Source organism: Castor canadensis, chromosome 2 (genome assembly GCF_047511655.1).
Source record: "Castor canadensis chromosome 2, mCasCan1.hap1v2, whole genome shotgun sequence".
NCBI classification, from domain to species: domain Eukaryota; kingdom Metazoa; phylum Chordata; class Mammalia; order Rodentia; family Castoridae; genus Castor; species Castor canadensis.
In genome coordinates this window covers 133,864,345-133,884,509 of record NC_133387.1, presented here as the reverse complement: position 1 = coordinate 133,884,509, position 20,165 = coordinate 133,864,345, and the positions used below count along the sequence as shown (strand labels likewise).

The 20,165-nt window shown below is 45.6% G+C and overlaps 1 protein-coding gene across 2 annotated transcripts; it reads left to right on the top strand.

Annotated features, from left to right (window-relative positions):
* The first annotated feature begins 538 nt into the window (after positions 1–538).
* Positions 539–19,866, top strand: Epb42 (erythrocyte membrane protein band 4.2). 2 transcript variants are annotated; one of them, XM_020157428.2, is made up of 13 exons: positions 539–1,021; positions 3,592–3,777; positions 4,819–5,052; positions 7,792–7,910; positions 8,834–8,938; positions 9,522–9,699; positions 10,268–10,406; positions 10,696–10,799; positions 11,567–11,809; positions 12,801–13,100; positions 14,854–15,014; positions 16,356–16,489; positions 18,496–19,866. In XM_020157428.2, exons 1-13 carry the CDS (start codon positions 811–813, stop codon positions 18,656–18,658), a joined length of 2,277 nt encoding a protein of 758 aa, XP_020013017.2. In that variant the 5' UTR covers positions 539–810; the 3' UTR covers positions 18,659–19,866. The 2 variants fall into 2 exon arrangements, with proteins under 2 accessions (XP_020013017.2, XP_073921891.1); XM_074065790.1 differs by having other exon boundaries at positions 18,372–18,636.
* Positions 19,867–20,165: the final 299 nt, after the last annotated feature.

Sequence of the window (20,165 nt, the reverse complement as noted above, 5' to 3'; positions counted from 1 at the left end):
AGATATGAGATCCTCTCCTGTGTATGTATCCTTAGTGACAAAACAAGGAGAAATTGACCCAGGCTGAGTCCCAACACAGTTCCAAACCTTCTCTGTCAGTAGAGAAGAGTCTTGGATGATCCAGGGTCCTGGCTTCTGCTTTTAGGACATTTTTGCATGTATTAATTGTACAAAGTAAAGGGAGTTCATGGTGATGTTTCATGCATGCATATAATGCACTTCGATCATACTTACCCTCTATTACTCTTGCTTATGCTTCATCCCTCAACCCCTCTTTTTTAACTTTCTTACAGATTTTATATGGGTTTCATTATGATCTTTTCATACATACATATGTATAATATACTTCAATTATATTCTTCTCCCACCCTCTCTTACCTCCCACTGGTCTCCCCCAAAAAACTCTGTTTATGTTCAAAGACGCTTTTTTTTTTTGCCAACAACCTCTACCTCTTATCTCCTCCACACAGATGAATCCAGACATGCAGGTTCTCTCCATATATGTTATCAAAACAGCCCATGAGGATCAAGCAACTTGCAGCCCATATTATGTTTAGGGACTGAGATTTGGAGTTGGGGGCTCCTGTTTGTGGAATCACTTCTCCCAGAACCGTCCAGGTAACAACTCTGAGGGTCTCTCAAGGCTGCTGATGAAACAAGCCTAGAGGTTTCTTCAGGGAGTTTCCAGTTTCCATCCACATCTGTCACTCCAGGCCTGACAGTCATACCCCTGCCTGGGCCTCCTGTCACAAGAGATACAACTTTTTTTTAAAGGGGTTACTCCCTTCATCTGGTCTAGGAGATACCAGCATGGAAGGATTAGGAGAGGAGAAGCCTGCCGGGAAGCTCACAGAGCAGTGGAGAGAAAATTTTTACTATTTACAGATTCTTAAGTCAATAGATGTACTCTATCATTTCCTGTCTGGAAGACAGATTTGGAGAGAGATCCCAGAGACCACAGTTCCAGGCAGGCATTTTCTGTGCTCACGTGGGTTAGAACAGCCTTCAGCCATGGGACAAGGTAAGCCAAGACAGTTCCCACAGGGATTACTGGACTGTCATCAGTGCCACTATCATTATGAGTTTTCATTAAAGGAAGTAGGATGGTTGTGGATGTGATAGTGGGGTGGCTATGAAGTTGGGGGGAGGTAAGCTGGTGCTGGGGAAGGAGAGGTATTAGTGGTGTGGCTGTGGAGTAGGAATGAGGTAGGTAGTTGTGTGGTGGTTCTAATTGCAATTATGTTGGTGAATTGGTGAAGGTGGTTATCATGGATTTATATTCTTATCCCAGAATCATCAAAACATGAGTGTTTATAGCTCACCAGGCTGAGGTACAACTGAGAGGTACCCAGGGAAAGCCCAAGGTTGTCATAGCCTCAAAGTGAAATGGGAGAGAAGGAGGGATAGGAGTCAAGGAACCCAACTGAAAGAGGCAGAGGCATTCATAAAACAAGAAACCAGGAAGACCTGGAGGAGGCAGAAATTCAGCTCCCTTTTTAAGAGTCTGTTAGCACAGATGCAGGCCTAAGACCCCCCCATGGCGCATCTGAGACACTCTCCTTCGGGCTGTCTCAAAGTTCTCCTCCAGTCATTGATGGAGCAAACCCTGACTAAGTAACTCCTGTGTTTGATGCACTGGTGGGGAAAGAATGCAGGCGTGAAATAAACCCTGTATTTCAGGAAGCTCACAGTGGGGTTGGGGGAGCCAAAGAGCTGAGCAGGTGATGGCTATAAAATGGGGTAAGTGCTGAAAAGAGTGGTGCAGAGGACTGTGGGAGCTTGGAGGAATGATCTCTGCCTGAAAAACTCATTGAAAGATTTAGAGACAGGTGCCTTTGGATCTTGGAAGATGAGAAGGCACCTGCCAGGTAAGAAGGGGCAGAGGAAGCCTTCCAGACAGAACAGAATCCAAGCTAATTGTGAAGAGTGGCTCTTGCTATAACACTGTGGTCATTATGTGGGTTCTGAATAACAAGTTTCAAATCATACACTGCTTACAATTCTGCCACCCAGTCTACCTCAACCAGTGTACAGAGACAGGGCTCTTCCTGGGCCCCAATCCAGCTTTGTGCCAGCAGAGCAGAATCATTGCTGGTTCCTGTGTTCTTCTGTATTCTCAAATTACAAATCCCTGCCTGGCTGTGGCTATTTTCCTACCTCCATGACCTGAACTGTTGGATGAGAGCAACACAGGGCCCAAGGGATACTCAGGGGCACCAGGACCAGATGTGCACCTTCACAGTCAAGAATGCCAGTTCTTTTCCCCAATATTAAATCATTGTCGCCTTCTATCCGTGATGAAAGGAAAAGTAGAGAAGGTGAATTCTTTTCCTTTCTTTCTTCTTCCTTCCCTTCTGTTCTTGAGCTCTAAGTCACAAAGTTTGGGAACCAAAGGAGGTGTGGAGCAAAAGTATTCTAAGTTGGACAAAATGTGTTTTGGAGCCTAAAGGACTTTGCCTCAGGGTCAGACCACTGCTTTGCAGTAAGTCAGACTCTGTTCTAGACCTGTTAGCAAATGCCAGAGCTCCTCCCTGCCTGTGGCTAGCCCCATGCAAAATATAGGCTGCCTTTTCCACTAAGGAGGCTCACAACAGCCTTCTGCCATCAGGGAATGAAAAGTATACAATGCCTTTGTTGCATGAGAAACTAAACTTTTATTTTTCCCAGTCTTGTACCTCATCTCAGGTCTGCTAACTATTTCTTAAAATTTCCCCCGTCCCTGTTTTTTCCTCCCTCTCTAACATAAAGACATCCTCATACTCTCAGGCCACCTCCTTGCAGAGTTTTTCTGGGCTGTGTGGTGCCGTGATTTTGGTGAGCCTTATGGTTAAAGAGCACACATGATCTCAGATGACTTGGTTCCACTTTCGGCCTTACTCTTCTCATCTATAAGACAAAGAAAACTGGATTTAGTGATTACAAAGCCAGTCCTAAAAATTATCTGATTGTGTTCTAAGAATAAAATGACTGGGAGGGGAACAAGATTTTGGGTTTTATCATTGCTTGGAAGTGGAACCAGAAAAGGAGGTCAACAAAGAGAACACTCATTGCTCTCTAATAATAATAGCAACAATAGTTTCATTTAATGGGACATAATATGTGTCTGACACCGTGCTAAGTGTATGATATATATATTATAATAATTATATATATATGTATATATTCCCCATGACTCTGCAAGGAAGCAAGGAAGAATGATCATTCTAAGAAGAAGGAAACTGAGGTTCAGAGTGGTTAAGTTACTTGTCTGAAGTCACACGGCTAATAGTAAGTTGAGCCAAGGACTTCAACTCTGGCCTGATTCCAGAATCTCTGCTTTTATTTATTTATTTTTTTTGGCGGGACTGGGTTTTAAACTGAGGGCTTTGTGCTTGCAAAGCAGGCACTCTACTGCTCGAGCCACACCATTTGCTTTGGTTATTTTGGAGATGGAGTCTCAAACTATTTCCCCAGCTGGCCTTGAACTGAAATTCTCCTGATCTCAGCTTCCCAAGTAGCTAGGATTACAGGCATGAGCCACCAGTGCCTGGCTTTCTTTTACTTCTGTTTCATATTTACATAGTATCCATGATTTCTCTCTTTTCAAAACAGCCCTGGGTATCAAGAGCTGTGACTTCCAGGCAGCAAAAAATAATGAGGAGCACCACACCAAGGCCATCAGCGCCCGCCACCTCGTTGTGAGGAGGGGGCAGCCTTTCACCATCACCTTGTACTTCCATCGCCCAGTCCACACATTCCTGTCCACCTTGAAGAAGGTGGTCCTCGTTGCACAAACTGGTAAGTGGGAGAGGTCTGGACCCCAGGGACGGCAGGATTGGCAGGTTCTCTCTGCAGCATTTTCTCAGGGAACTACAGGACAAATGTACATTACAAATATTACCTATTACTCAGAAGTTCTCCATAGCATTACCACTAAGAGGTTTCTTTTGGTTGCAAATACAGGATTGGCTTTGAAGAAAAACCTAACTGTGATCTAATTCACACTGAACATAATTGACACTATTTATTGAATCTATACTACATGTCAGACATTGAACCAAATATTTCATATGCCATATATCATTTTCTCCTAACATGGACAGCTGACCCTCCATGTTTGTGGGTTCTGCATCCTCAGATTCAATCAACCATGGATGGAAAACATCTACAAAAAAATTTAAAATGTGTCTTTACTGAACAAATATAGACCTTTTTTTTTTTTCTTATGGGTCGGGGGTTTGAATTCAGGGCTTTGCACTTGCAAAGCAGGTGCTCTATCACCCGAGTCACATCTTCAGTCCATTTTGCTCTGGTTATTTTGGAGATGGGGCAGGGGTGTCTCGTGAATTATTTGCCTGGGCTGGCATCAAACTGTGATCGTCCTGATCTCAGCCTCCCACATAACTAGGATTAGAAGCTCGAGGCACTGCATGCAACTAGTATAGACTCCTTTTTATAGCATAATGACTATTTCCATAGAATTCACATTGTATAACGTGTTCTAAGTAATGTAGAGGTGATTTAAATCATATGGGAGAATGTAACACTATGACATTTTATATAAGGACTTAGGCAGCCTCAGGTTTTGGTATCCGTAGAGGGAACACAGAGATGACTCTACTCTTGTGCTGGACACTTTATGGACTATGAACCTTTCACAGATATAGGCCATGACCACGGAGAGCCGAGGCCATCATCCTTTATCACTCCTTGTTCCTGGATGGACCTCTTTTATTCTCCTCCAAAACCAATTCCTCCTCACTTTGTAATACCCTGACTTTATTACTCTGACTTGTGACAAGAAGTTCAAATGTCTAATTCATCACTCTGTAATTGCAGGTAAGCAGCCTTCCCAGACCGACAGGACTCAAGCTACATTCCCCATTTCCTCTCTGGGGGACCAAAAACAGTGGAGAGCAGTGGTCAAGGAGAGAGATGACCAGTTCTGGACCATTTCTGTGACCTCACCTGCTGATGCTGTCATTGGCCACTACTCACTCCTGCTGCAGGTCTCAGGCAGGGTGCAATATCCTTTGGGCCAATTCACACTGCTCTTTAACCCCTGGAATAGAGGTGAGTTTGAACCTAGGCTAGCCTAGGTTACACAGTGACCAAGGCACAGAAGCTGGGGTATAGCCCCAGGCCCAGCCCCTCTAAGGGCAGCACAGCATTCAGTTTCTGCAGGTACCTTGTCAGACCCAGGTCCTGTCTTGTTAAAAAGACAAGACAGTTGGAGGCAACCTTGGGCTTCCCACTGAAAGAAAGGATGCATTTGCCACCAAACTCCAGTGCTACTCAAGCTATTTTGGTCACAGGTGTTGAGACTCCCAAAGATGGGAAAACTACCCCTTACTGTAACAGTACAGAGATGTGAACTGGAAAGGGATGCATGAATGAAGTGGCCTGAGGGAGGGGCTCCTGACTGTCTCTTTCCAGTCTCTCCTAGGCTGTCTCCAGGGTGCGGTTGGGTTTTGTGGGGCCAGAAGTTTCTCTAATTTAAGGGACCCTTTTAAGAAAAATAATATAGCCAGGCATGATGGCTCATGCCTTTAATCCTAGCTACTTAGGAGGTGGCTATTGGGAGATCATGGTTCAAAATTCAAATGCAAAAGGTTCACAAGACCCCATCTCAACCAATAAAAAGCTGGGCCTGGTGATGTTTGCCTGCCATTCCAGCTACAGGGAAGCATTAATAGGAAGGGAAGCATAAATAGGAGGATCACTATCCAGGCTGGTCTGAGCACAAATGCAAGACCCTATTTGAAAAATACCTAAAGCAAAAAGGGCTGGAGGCCTGGCTCAGTGGCAAGCTCAAGGCCCTGAGTTCAAACCCCAGCTACCACAAAAAAAAGAGAGAAGAATAATACAAAATTTTGAATTGCTCATGCCCTCACCAAGGGGCCATGTGGAAGAGGTCTGTGTTACTGAGGGTTCCCAAGCTTTGGCTTCATCATATCCACCCTAAATGGGCCTGGTTTTGCTGTCTTTGCTTCTATGTGTTTGTTCTTTTAGGACAGATTGTGGGGTCCTCTCCACACTGACCTGTCCAAATATCTCACTGATGTCCGACAGCTCTGCCAGGCTGTGGGTAGCTATCCTGGGTTCAGGTGACTTCCTGTGGCCCAACTGGTGGCCTCCTGTGTCAAAGCTCAGTCCTCACTGGGACTGGGCCATTAGACCCAGCTGATTTGAGCAAATGAGGAGCCAGAGGGGAAACTTTTCTTCCTTCCCTTTCTGAGATCTGTCTTTCCTTTTCAAATCTGCCACGCCCACCTAATCCTGTGGACTCCCTGAAGGGTTGATTGGGAGAATGGAAACATTTCACCTGGTGTTCCTGTCCTGGAGACACCAGACTACATGTACATAGACCTTTCAAGAATTCCACTACCAGCCCGAAAGAGCGCCTTTACAAGGCAGGGCTTGAAACCAAGGGAAACATACAGAAGGAAAAGAATCTTTCTAGGTTCCTACAGTCCCACACCTGGACCCTAATTCCTAACTGTCTTTCCCTGTGGTATCTGAAGCCCAGTGGGATCTCTCTCCACTTCTCTTGGCCAGGGGGTTCGCCAGTCCTCACCCTCTACTTCAGATGGCCCTTGACTGTCCTCAACTCAGGCTCTTCCTTGTGCTTCAAGTGGGTAGGTAAAGGGAACATGTATGGGAACTATAGTGTCCATGCAGGTATTCCTAGCTTCATGTGGCTGAGTATGGATTCAGGACTTTAGCTGAGGAAGATCCCATGGCTCTCCACATACTGACATGAAGACATTTAAGACATTTCCCTCCAAAGACGAGGCTCTGGTGTACCCTAGCTGACTGAGTTGGAGTCCACATCAAAGCTAGATCTTGGCAACCAAAGTAAAGACTGAGGGATATGGCTTAGTGGTATAGCACTTGCCTAGTATGCATGAGGACCTGGCAATCTCCAGCAATGCCAAAAAAAAAAAAAGAAAGAAAGAAAGAAGAAAAGACCTAACAAAGACATTTCTAGGACAGTGCTGGGTTTAGAGGGAACCTATGGTCTTGATTCTGATTCCAGGATTCCTGCCTACATGCTCTGTTTGTAGAGACCCACCAAGGAAAGTCCAGCAGCTCCTCTGATGGTCTGGGAATCCTTTTAAGGTCCCCAGGAACTAGTCTAAGCACCCTCCACTCTGCCCCACCGTGAGGTCAGAGAGATAGGACTTGGCAAGCAGAACCATCCCTGCACTGCTCCCAGCTTTCTAGAGTGGGCAATGGCCTCCTTCAAAGATGCCCAGCCTTTTGCTATGTCCAGCCCATGGCTGAGGGAAGCAGAAATGGCACTGGGAAGAGACTGGAACACCCAGTACCACCCAGTGCAGAAGTCCAGTGCTCAGACTTCCATTTCCCCAACCCCACTGCTCTTTCTACCCTGTCTTGCCCTCCTCCTCCCTCTGCTCACTCTAGTTAACCTACACTTAATTGATTTTTTTCTGAAACACTTTTTTTGGTCACAAATTGAACTTGAGAAAAAAGACCACTGGAAAGCTCTCTGGGCTGTTGCCAGTTGCTCTTGGGCCAGTAGTGCTCTGGGAACCACTAGGCCTTTTAAAGTCAGTTTGTTACTGTCTGCCTGGCCAACTCCAAAAGCCAAACCCTGACTGCCCCAGGGACTCTGAACCAGGTCCCAGAGGTGGCAGTCAGAGGGAATTCCTCCTTAGTCTTCTTTAGGCCTGGAGCTACAGGGGCAGCCTATAGCCAAACCAGAGCTGGGCCAGGAGGGCAGAGGCCTGGACATGGAGGTTGGGTCTGTCACCCCTCAGGCCCTCATTCTCTCCTGCTTCTTGCTAGAGGATGCTGTATTTCTGCAGAATGAGGCTCAACGCAACGAGTACGTGTTGAACCAGAATGGCTTCATCTATCTGGGCACCGCTGACTACATTCAGGAAGAGCCCTGGAACTTTGGCCAGGTAATAGGGACCTCTAGGGAAGGAGAGAGGTGGTGCCAGCCTATAACCTTCAATGTTCAGGTCAGATATAACTGATAGGACCAAGAGCTCCTGGTCATGAGGCCATTTCTTTAGCCCATTTTAGCTCTGTGGTGTCTCCTTTTCCTCTGGACCACGTAATACCATCCTCCACAACTGCCATAATTATTTTCCTAAAAACTATGGCATATCCAGCCTCTGTTAAATCCCCACTAGCCACAGGACGGAGCCCCAATACCCTGGCTTGACACCCAAGGCCCTTTCAACCAGGCCACTGCTTTCCTCTTGCTCAAGCCACTGAATATTCCACCTCGGAGCATATAGTCTCAGTGTTCCCCTGACTAGAATAGCTTCCCTCCTTTTCCCTCTGGAAAACTACCCATCTCTTATGACTTCTGAAAGCATCCCCAGCCCCTGAAGGCAAAGAGAGTCTCTCCACTGTGCCCTCTGTTCTTCACTGCCAGTGATCCTAGAGCCCTGGCCAAATTGCTACGATGTATAATCTGAGGGCCCACATGTCCATCTCCAGTGCTAAACAAGGAGGCTGGGGAGGGACCTCCAAGAGTGGAGCTACCTCAGGATCCTCTACATCTGGCACAGGGCTGGTAGGAGCATAAAGCTCACTAAATGGAAATGAAATGAAATGACTACACTGAGCTGGCCCCAAGAGTTCACATGCTACTGAGGGAGTCAGACCACAGAACAGGTAAAGAGCTAGACGCTAGGTGCAGGGACTAGGGGCACAGTGGGAGAGAAGGAAGAGCCAGACAATGCAAAGGGGACAATAATGCAGGGGAGGAAGGCATACTGCCTAAGTCTGGGAAGGATAAGATGATGGACCTGTCCTGTAGGAAGAGTACCTGACATGCAGACCCTTCATCTTGGTCCCTATGTGGTCCTTACAGTTCGAGAGGGATGTCATGGACCTCAGCCTGGGCTTGATGGGTGTGGACAAGCATATGGAAAAGTGGAGCCAACCTGTGTATGTGGCCTGTCTGTGGGGCGCCTTGGTGAGTGAGAGGTGGAAGAGATGGGAAAAGAGCCCTCTGCCAGACCTGTCCCACCTCTATGGCTATGAAGTTCTCAAATAACAAATGGTTCTCTTCTCTCAGGAAGGGACCATGAAGATGACTTCGTGCTTTCCTTTGTCCCTAAGGCTCCTCAGAGGAGCAATGAGTTTTCTACTTCTTCTTGTGCCTCTGAGGTCCCCTCTGAAGAGGTGGCAAGGGTCAAGACCAGCCTGGGAGGGAGGAGGAAACTTGGGATGAGTGGCCTCCAAGACCCACAGCAAACAACCTCAAAGGAGTCAGGATGGGGGAAGCTGAGGCCCAGTGGAACCAGCTTCCAGTGAGGGGCAGCTCTCAAGCTCCTCTCTGTGGCTAGAGCTGAAGGACTGATTTCAAAGGAGGAGCCTGGCCTCGGCTCTAGAGTATGACCCAATGGACCCAGGATGGAGTCCAGAAGCGTGCAGGCTTAATAAGTCCCAGGTGATTCTGCTACACGCTTAGAGAGCTGCAATGAGCTCCCCTTACCACCCCCTGGAAGCTGTCCAACTGTGGGACCTCACTGACATCCGCACGTCTTCCCAAACAGCTGCACGCTCTCAAGGAGAAGAGAGTTCTGCCCACCCCGCAGACCCAGGCCACCCAGGAAAGGGCCTTGCTCAACAAGCGGCGGGGCAGTGCACCCATCCTGCGGCAGTGGTTCACTGGCCAAGGGCGACCCGTGTATGAGGGTCAGGCCTGGGTGTTAGCAGCTGTTGCTTGCACAGGTACAGAACTAGAGACCCACAGGTCAGTCACCTGGCTACTATACAGTGTCTGTCCTACATCTTGGGTTTCCCCTTGGCCTTCCATGAGGGAGAAACATCTCTAAAAGCAGGTGCTGCCTATACTTCACAGCCCCCCCACCTTCACCACACCCATAACTGGTTCCACGCACTCGCTAAGAAATCATCAGCTACTTGTCCTGGCTATTCTTCTCCACCAACTTCTGCTTCTTTTCCCTCAACAAAGCTGGGCCCATTTGCAAACTCTGCTCCCAAGCTCACTTGTCCCAGAAACTTCTCCACCTTGCCCAACGGAGCAAGCCCACACTGCTGTCCCATTCCACAACCCTCTCCTCTGCTCTGCTGTGTAACTTGAACCTCATTTATCAGCTTTTATAGATGTAAGTTCTAACTTCCTGGCGCCTGTACTCTTCCTCCTTCCACGATGTCATCCGATATAAAGACAGAGCCTGAACGGGAGGCACTGAAAATCCTAGCCTTATACAGTGCGACCCGTCCCAAGCTCAGGCATTCTCTGCTCCCTCTGACTTCTTACTCCTCTTCCACACAGTACTGCGATTCCTGGGGATCCCAGCCCGTGTTGTCACCACATTCGCCTCAGCTCAGGACACTGGTGGGAGCCTGTTGGTGGATGAATATTACAATGGGGAGGGGCTCCAGAATGGAGAAGGCCAGAGAGGCCGCATCTGGTGAGAAGCCCAAAGGAGATAATGTTCCAAATTAGAAAACGTTCCAAACCGTGTGTTGCAATCCTATGGGGACCCCCAACCCCCAAGTGGCCCTGACACTGAGATTGGGTCTTCAGGACTTTTGGATGGTCAGTGGTGGTGTCGCACATACCTTCCTGGGAGTGTTGTAGCCGCTTTCATACAGTGTCTTGCCATCCGCATGGAATGGCAACTCTACTAAACTTCATTCCTAGAACCTCCTCTATACTCCTTTTTTCCTCATCTGAATTTTTACTTTTGCTATCTTCAGGATTTTCCAGACTTCAGTAGAGTGCTGGATGACCAGGCCTGATTTGTCCCAGGGTTATAATGGATGGCAGGTTCTATACCCAAGAGCTCCGAGTGGAGGTGGAGGTAAAACTTAGGGGTGGGCTCAAAGCCTCACAGAGCTGCAAGGGGTGACAGGGCCCCTCAGAGAGGAAACAGGAGGAACAAGTTGGCCACAGGGGACCTTCATCCTTGACAATAGGAGAAACAGAAGGAATGATGGCCAGCAGAAGGCTGACCACAGCAAGCCCAAGGGAGTAAAGATGTCAGTCATCTCTGGCACGGGCTGTTGGGGAGATGAGGCCCATCTTAGAGCAACAGGCAAGTGAGCTGCATCTACCTCAATGAGGTGCTGAGGGCCTTCATTGCCTGGTGGCTGTGCTAGGGCAGGAGCAGAGGGTGGGACTTCCAAGGTTCTTGCTATGGAGGAAGAGGGTCACAGGATAGGCTAAGTATGGAGAAGGAAACTTCAGCAACCATAGAAAGATGGCACTTCCTCACCTAGGAACAGAATTGTCACAGAGCCTGGCACATAGTAAGTGCTCAGAAGTGACCCATTCCTGTCATAACAGCAGTAGAGCTGGCTTGGGAACTCCTGTGCACTAAGAGCATGTTCCTCTGAGGTCCTTCTTGCTTAGTTTCTGAGAAGGCCAGGACCAAAATGTATTTTCACTATGTAGTTATGAGTTTCATCTCTGTGATACCCTCTCAGAAACCCTGCCTACTGTCCACCTCTGACCTTGATCCTGGGGAAGGGAAAATAGGGTATAGGGTAGGAACCAATGTACTGCAGTGCTGAATAGAACAGAGGTCCTGGAGTCACCATCTTGCTCATTGACCTTTTTCTCCCTCAGTTCTGGGGTCCTGTGATCTGGTCCCAGTCAGAGCAGTCAAAGAGGGAGCACTGGAGGTGACCCCTGTGGTGTCAGACCTTTTTGCCATGGTGAACTCCTCATGCGTGGTCTGGAAGTGCTGTGAGGATGGGAAATTGGAATTGACCAACTCCAACACAAAATATGTTGGTAACAACATCAGCACAAAGGTTGTGGGCAGTGACCGTTGTGAGGACATCACCCAGAACTACAAGTACCCTGCAGGTACTGGCCAGGGAGGGATGCTGGGCTCCTCAGCACCTACAGCAGCAAATGAGGGGAAGGGATGGGCAGGACAGATTCAGGCCAGAAAGAATCTGCTCCTTTTCCCATCATATAAAACAAGGTTTCTCAGCTCTGATTAACACTATTGACATTTTGGAACAGATAAGTTCTTCATTGTAGGGGACTGGGCATCTCAGGATATTTTGTAGTACTGTTGGCTTCTGTCCATGAGATACCAGCTCCCACACATGGACATCAGTATTGACAACCCAAAATGTCTTCAGACATTCCCAAATGTACCTTGGGGGGAGAGGAAAAGTTGACTGTAGTTGAGAACTCCTGCTATGAAGCAATATACTCAATAGCACCCTCAGTCACAGAAAACTTCTAAAGTCACCCCTCTCCCTCTCTCCTCCAACACCCCCAGCTCTTCCTCCACATTAGCCAGTGGCAATGCTCTCCACCCATTTGTCCAGATACCACACACTATCCTCACCTGAGTCTGTCTCCCTGACCCTTTCTCATTGCCAGAGTTAATCCAAGCCTCCTCACCTCTTGTCTTTAGGACACTAACTGAGCCCATGCCTCCAGTCTCTCTTCATGGTTCCCTTTCCAACTTTCAGTTTCAAGAATGAACTCTCCAAGATACAAATGTCATTATGGTACCCCTGGCTCCAGAATATTCCATGGTCCCCATTGCCCTTGGAATAAATCCAAATTCCTTCATAGGAAGATTCAATTCCCCACAACACTATCCTCAGAGACATTATGGAGTTGTCAGAAAGTTTGCTCTCTCCTTGCTCAGGGGTCAAATTCATAGTGCTTGAAGAATACAGGCTTTTTGTGGATAAACATGACTTTTGATCCTTGCAAAGCCTTTGTGATTTGGGCCTCTGAGCTGAAATGGTAAATAAAATTTAATCTTGGGCTTTTACTAGAAGGATCTATACCTGCTGGGTAATAGGCCTGCTTTGTCTCTTCTGTTCTCCAGGATCTCTTCAAGAAAAAGAGGTGCTGGAGAGAGTCCAGAAAGAGAGAATGAGACAGGGGAAAGACAATGGCATCCGTTGTCTCAGTCTCCAGCCGGCTGATTCTTTCTACCTGTTCTTAGAGGCACCCAGCTCCCTCCCCCTGAGAGGGGATGCCCAACTCTCAGTAACCCTGGTTAATCCCAGTGACCAGGAAAAGGAGGTGCAGCTGGTGATTGGGGCCCAGGCTGTATACTACAATGGAGTCTTTGCTGCTGAGCTCTGGAGGGAGAAGCAGTCCCTGAGACTCGGGGCCAACCAAGGTAACTCTCTATGGCTCCACCAGATAACTCTCTCCCCCCCACATACACACACCTGGCTCCACCCTGGACACTGCCCACAAGTCTCCAGAGCCTCTCATGTTCACATGCTTGTTCAGTCATTTAACACACATTTATTGGGACTAACACAGGGGAGAAAACCACAATTACAATTGCAATCAGATAAGCTTGGTTTAACCTTGGCTGCATATTGAGTCACCTGGGGGAACTTTAAAAATGCTGAGGCCTGGGCCTCACTGCCAGTGTCTGATATAAATTTGGGGTGTGGCTTGGTGTTGGGATTCTGTTATGAAGCTTCCCACAGGATTCTAACGTACATCCAATGTTGAGAACTACTAGATTGAAGGACAGAAGATTTGTAATAATTGAGCCCAGTAATTAAAGACAGACTAAGCTAGCAGCACTTAGGATGAAGACATATTAAGGAGATAGGATAGAGTAGACTTCTGAGTGTGTAAGTGTGAGTGTTGGGAGGTTGTATCTGGTTTGGGTAAGTCGCTAGCATAGGGAAAAATGGGAAGGGGGAAGCAGGTTTAGGGAGAAAGATGAATTCAGTTATGACTTCAGTTATGGTTGAAAATTCAAGAAACATCCAAGCAGAGATGGCCACAGACAGCTGGAAATCAAAACTTGGTGTTCAAGGTAGGCCTGGGCTGGAAGAGTAGATATGGGAGTAGCACAGAGGGGGCAGCCTCTGAGGGGGTTGATGAGTTTCCAGGGATTCAGGAAGGACTGTGAGAAGGTGAGAGAATGAGGAGGGAGCCCCAGAAGCACCAGCATTTAGGGGGTAGTCAGGAAAAGTGCAGAGGGTAAGGGGACAGAGAAGTCTAAGAGGGGAAAGAACACCCTGCATGGTCAACAGAGAGGTCATGAGTTGTCCAAGCTGATAAGTGTCCATTGGGAGAGTGATCCTGCTGAAAAACCAATGGCAAAGGTCAGCTTCCTGGGGATTATATCGGTTGAGTTGAGGAAGTTAGACAAGTTGTGCTGTCCCTCCTAGAAGCATGATGGAAAAAGGAGAACCTGGGTGGTAGTCAGCTATGGACACTGGGTAGAGTTTAGGTGGTGGTTTCTTTTTTTTGTGGTACTGGGATTTGAACTCAGGGCCTCACACTTAGTAGGCAGGCTCTCTACCACTTGAGCCACTCCACCAACCCTTCTGTGTGTTGGGTAGTTTTGAGATAGAATCTGGAGAGTATTTTCCCGGGCTGGCCTTGAACTGTGATCCTCCTGATCTCTGCCTCTCAAGTAGCTAGGATTACAGGTGTGAGCCACCAGCTCTTGGTTGTTTGCTTGTTTTTTAAGATGAGAGAGAGCTGAACCTGCTTACAAGCTGAGGAAAATAATCAGCATGAAAAGAAATAGCCCAGCTTTAAGAGAGATGGATTATAATTAACAGCAGAACCCCTGGTGAAATAAGAGACAACTGGAATAATTACAGTTCATATTTTTGAGCACTTAGTATTTGTACTTGGTTTGCACTATGTCATTTACCACAATAATTTGTTTTAGCTTCCCCCCCAGTAGGTATTTTGCCAAAAGTGTTGGCAGAGGTGGTGATGGGGTGGGCAGTTGAGAGTGGGGTCTTGAGTAAGTTTATAGTTGCTCTGTGGAATGGGGTGTCTTTCTGGCCTTTGTGAGGTCCTGAGTCCATGGCATTGGGCGGAACAATGGTTTGTTCCTGGCATGCACACACTCACCACTTTGCACTTACCCTACCTGTCATGTGTTTCAGTTGTGAGAATAACCACCAGCCTGTCCTTCTCCTGTTTTGAGCGAAACCCACCTGAGAACAGCTTCCTCAGACTCACTGCAGTGGCTACACACTCTGAGTCCAGCCTCAGCTGCTTTGCTCAGGAAGACATTGCCATTTGTAGACCACACCTCATCATCAAGGTAGGCACCAGTTCTTTCCTCAATTGTTCTCAGCTGCTACCGCTCAGGTCTCCATTTCAGAAAGAACTGAGCGCAAGCTTCAGAGCAGGTGACCAGGCTGCATACTTACCAGACAATACTAGGTTTGTAAATTCCTTCTCTTGAAAGACATGGTTTCTTACATGCAATATGAAGGTTTAAATCCTCCAATTTCTCCTTTTTTAGTTGGCTAAGTAAAATTTCCTATAGCTAGGACCTTCCCAGTTGCTGCCTCCACACTTACAGAGATAGTACTAGTCTGTGTTTATTTAGCTTTTTTTTTTTTTTGCAGCACTGGAGTTTGAACTCAGGGACTCATGCTTGCTTGCTAGGCTCTTCCTGCTTAAGCCACTCCACCAACCCTTTTTTGTAATGAAATTCTCCGAGATAAGGTCTCCCGCTGGGGCTGTGTTTGAATGGCAATCTGCTGATCTCTGCCTCCTGTGTAGCTAGAATTACAGGCGCAAGTTTATTTAGCACTTTCTATGAAGTATTTTTATTCTCTTTATTTCAACACAAAATCCCTATGAGGTGAGACTGCTCCCATTATTCAGATGAGGAAACTGAGTCCTAGAGAGCAACATGCCCAAATTCATAAAAATAGGAAGTTCTAAAAGCTCATGACTCTTGGTCAGGCCCTCTTTTCATAAATCTATCATGACCAAAATGAATGATATCTGGTCCCTGCCCTCAAGGAGCTTATAATTTAGTAAGAAAGGCACAATATTTGGTCTTTTATGTAAATACTCTAATAGAGATCAAAAGTCATGTGAAGTAAAAGGAATTAATTTCCACTGGTGGGTTGGGGGACAATTTCATGAAGGAGGTGATATTTATGCTGGGCCTTGAGGAAAGGGTTTGTTTTCAGTGCAGAGATAGGGGAAGGCCACTGGAGGCATGAAGGCAGAAGACTATTCAAAGAGGAGCAAAGAAAAGGAGCCTGCAGGTTGTGTCAAGAATGGGACAGTCACCAACAAGGCTGGGATGTCATTTAGTCAAGGGAAGAGCAGGCAAGGCTGGAGAGGTGGGTTGAGGGCAGAGCAAGAAGGGCCCTGAATGAAATCTAAAATGAATTAAGACAGTGGGAAACCCTCCAAGGTTTCTAAGCAGAGGGTAGGCACCATCAGAGGTTGTCAGTCATGAGTTAAGGCTGAGAGTAAATGCAGGAAGATCAGAGAGAAGGGAAAGTTAGCTGTGCAGTTTGGGTCAGGATGGCAGAGATGAGAAGGGTATCTAAGGAGAGAAGCAGGATGCACTGGAGGGGAAGTAATGACTGTGGGTCTGTGACCTGAGCATTGCTTTGTGTGTTTCCTCTTCCCACAGATGCCAGAGACAGCAGAAAGGTATCGACCTCTTACGGTCTCAGTCAGCATCCATAACTCCCTGGACTGCCCCATGGAGGAATGTGTGATCTCCATCTTTGGAAGGGGACTCATCCACAAAGAGAGGAGATACAGGTAAGAGACTGCAAGCTTCTCATCCACTGTAAGATCTCAACTGATCAGAAAGGTGGAGACCCAAAATTAATGACCTAAAAAAAACAAAACCCCAAACAACCTTCTTGTGTCTATGAAAACAGAGCAAATACCCTCAGAAGTTGGATTAAGGCTACAAACATCTCTCATCCTGGGACCACCCTATCTATAGGGGCATAGGAGTGAAGGGGCCTGTGTGGACCCTGCATGTACCCACCTCACCCAAGTTGTTTCCTTGTTCATGCAAGGAGAGCTGGGTATTGCTACTGAATGCAGGGAGGAGGTCAGGGCTTGAGATGTCACAGGTAGAGTAGGCTACCTTTCAGTGTGATCAGAGAACTGCACTCTACTAGTCACCACAATATACAATTTTGCTTAGTCCCTTTTTTCCTATTCTCTACTCTCATTCCCACCACCACCCTTCATATCCTTTCGTAAGTGTGTGGATCCTTTCATTAGCATGTGTACAATATGTATCATTGCTTCATAAGCTTATATTTTCTTTTCTATAAATGTTATAATTGTTTTTCTTTTCACTCAGAACTGTTTTTAAGATCCATAGGGCTAGAGGCATGGCTCAAGTGATAAGAGTGCCTGCCTAGCAAGCACAAATCCCTGAGTTCAAAGCCTAGTACTGTCCCCCAAAAGTATATGTATGTATCACATATATGTAGGTATAAACAGTATAGAATTGCTTTTAATCCCCAATATTATAAAAAGAAATATTCTTGTATATACCAAGTCTTTCTTCTGCTATGTAATACTCCATTGTGCGTATCTACTTCTTACCACCCCACTCCACAGTGACAGACACCTAGTGCCTCCAATTCTCTGACACCACAATATTGCCATGAATAATCTCAAGTCTTTGGTGAGGTTGGGGATATATATGCCTGGGAATCCAATTGCTAGGTCATAGGATATGATCTAACCAGGTATAGCTGCAGGAGTCATGTCTTACTATTGTTTTAATTTGCCATTCTTTTTTTTTTTTTTTTTTTGGCAGCACTGGGGTTTGAACTCAGGGCCTCACTCTTGCTAGGCAGGCACTCTATCACTTGAGCCACTCCTCCAGCCCCTAGTTTACCATTCTTCATGTTATTAGCCTTTTCTATTTCCTCCTCTGTGAGCAGTGAGTGTGTCCTTACCTTTACCCACTTTTCTTTTGATGTTCCTGCCATCTTTTGCTGACTTATAGAGTTCCCATGTATGCTAGGTGTCAGTCAGTCTTGGTTGGTTTTAGATATTGTAGATCTCCTCTTTCACTATGTTCACTTCATCTTTTGTTGGATACATGGTATATAGTTTCAAGTTCAAGATGCATACTCCTACTGTCCCTGAGGCTCCTTGGCAGTGGTTATCGAGCTACTACCTTAGGCTCATGAAACTCAATGAGTCTTTCTTGCCAATAAGACAAGAGCAGGGGCCTGGGGGCATGACTCAGCAGTAGGGTGCTTCCCTAGCAAGTTAAAACCCAATACCACCCCCAAAAAAAGAAAGACAAGAGAGGAACTGCCAACATTTCACCTGATTTCTGTGGTCTCCCAGGTCAACTGTGGGGCAAAATTCCTCAAAGCAAATGTGCACATTCACTCAGTCACCAAGAGGTCTACAGTAAACACCACCTGTTGACACGCTGACATCCTCTCAGTGGGCCTGCTGCACCTACTGTGCTTAGCAGTTCCAAAACTATAGTTTTTCCCCAAACATACCCCAGTAGTATTACCAAGAATTGAACCAGATTGAATCACAGATGATAAATGGAACAACAGATGCAGATTGAAAGCCCTTAGGATGCTTTTCTTTTGAACTATGCAGTTGCTCAGTGTCTTCTACCCCTTCATGATCACTTCTGTCTCCACAGCAATGTACTTATGATGTTTATTTCCTCATGGTCCAGCTCTTCAAGCAAACAAAGACCAGTCACCAGGACCAGCAGAGCAATGTATCTGGGACAGAATTAGCACCTATCTTTTCCTTTATTTTAGATTAGGTCCTGTGTGGCCTGGAAACACCTTGTGCACCCAGTTCCAGTTTGTGCCAACAGAATTGGGGCTTCAGAGGCTCATGGTGGAAATGGATTGCAATATGTTCCAGAATCTAATCAGTCACAGAAGTGTCACTGTGGTAGCCCCTGAACCTTCAGCTTAAACTTCCTTCTCTATTACCACTCTCCCCAACCAACACCTGAAACTACACTCTAAAACCAAACATGTGCTGGGGAGAGAAACTCTGCTTATCAGATAAATGAGTCTTCATTCAAGTTGAGCAGAACAGGGATTAAGAACCCAACTAGATTCCCAGAAATCAACAGATTCTCATTCATTCATTTCTGTCACCCCAGCTTAAGGCAGCCAGAGACTAGTTGTCTTCAAATAGAAACTACTAGGCATAAGAAACATAAGAAAGCCTTTGAAAAGGTAGGGAGATAACTAATTTAGAGTTTTTTAGTATCTTTTCAGAGTACATTCACATTTTTTTGGGTTTGAGGTTTTTCATAACCATTAATACATTCATTAACTTATAGGTAATGGAAAGAACCTAATATTAAATCATTCTTCTATTTTGGATGATGTAGGACAATATTAGCTAAAAGTCAGATTTTTATGTAATCCTAAAATTGCATTGATTACTATATCCCCAACCATTATCCTTAGACCTGAAGATGACTGAATAAAGAATATATAGGAGCTAAGAGCAGGATGATCTAGATTTAGCTGTACATACATCTTTTACTAGAGTTTTAAATTCATTAAATATTACACAACTAAAGTCTGATGTAAATAACATGAATTTGGTCCAGTCAAGAAATGTGAAAATTAGAAAATAGGCCCTATGAAAAAGGATAAAAGAATAGGAATCCTTTTGTACAACATTATGATTTTTCTTATTTATGTTACTAGTTTTAGTTCCTTCTCTTTATAATACTTGTTGAAAGTATAAAAAGGCACTTTTTAAAAGTAGGTTAAAGGTCAATTTGGCTTAAGGAAGTTCAACCCCACATGTATATATACTAGTCACTGAAAAGAATGACTGCTAAAGAAATCAGAAAGATAGATGTGATGAATTATATCTAAAGAAGGAAGAGAACCTGAGGGGGTGAGACCTGTAGTATATGTACAAGGCTCAATTCAGGTCAACACAATATACATCACTACAGTTTTACCCTGCTTTCCAGTATGTAATCTACAATGAAAACATTTAATTCAGTTGTGATGGTTTTACAAAAGGATGTACCAAAAAATCCCTTAAAATTATATAAACTGTCTTATACATTAAAATTTTTTTGATTTATAAAAATGTGGTATTTGCATTTGGGGATACATATAATATGTAGCAGAGAACAACATATAAGTAGGTACAGGGAAACAAATCTGTTCAATAAAGTGGACAAACCTAACAAATGAATGCACTACTAATGTATTTTAGAGGAATGACATATCCTGGGATAATAATCAGAGGAATAATATTCTATAACAAGCTGACGAATTAATAGAGGATTTGCACTCATTTTCTGTATATAAATGAACGTGTTTTAGTACTAAGTATATTTATGCTCAGAATCATATCCTTATACTAATAAACCCAAATGAAAACAATGTGCCGGGGGCTGGGTGTGTGTGGCTCAAGCAGTAGAGCTATAGGCCCTGAGTTCAAA

Coding starts and splice junctions, on each gene's coding strand:
- Epb42 (XM_020157428.2), top strand. CDS start 811: ATGGAAGGATTAGGAGAGGAGAAGCCTGCCGGGAAGCTCACAGAGCAG. Junction 11,810..12,800: donor GAACTACAAGTACCCTGCAG/GTACTGGCCAGG, acceptor TCTGTTCTCCAG/GATCTCTTCAAGAAAAAGAG. Junction 15,015..16,355: donor GACCACACCTCATCATCAAG/GTAGGCACCAGT, acceptor CTCTTCCCACAG/ATGCCAGAGACAGCAGAAAG.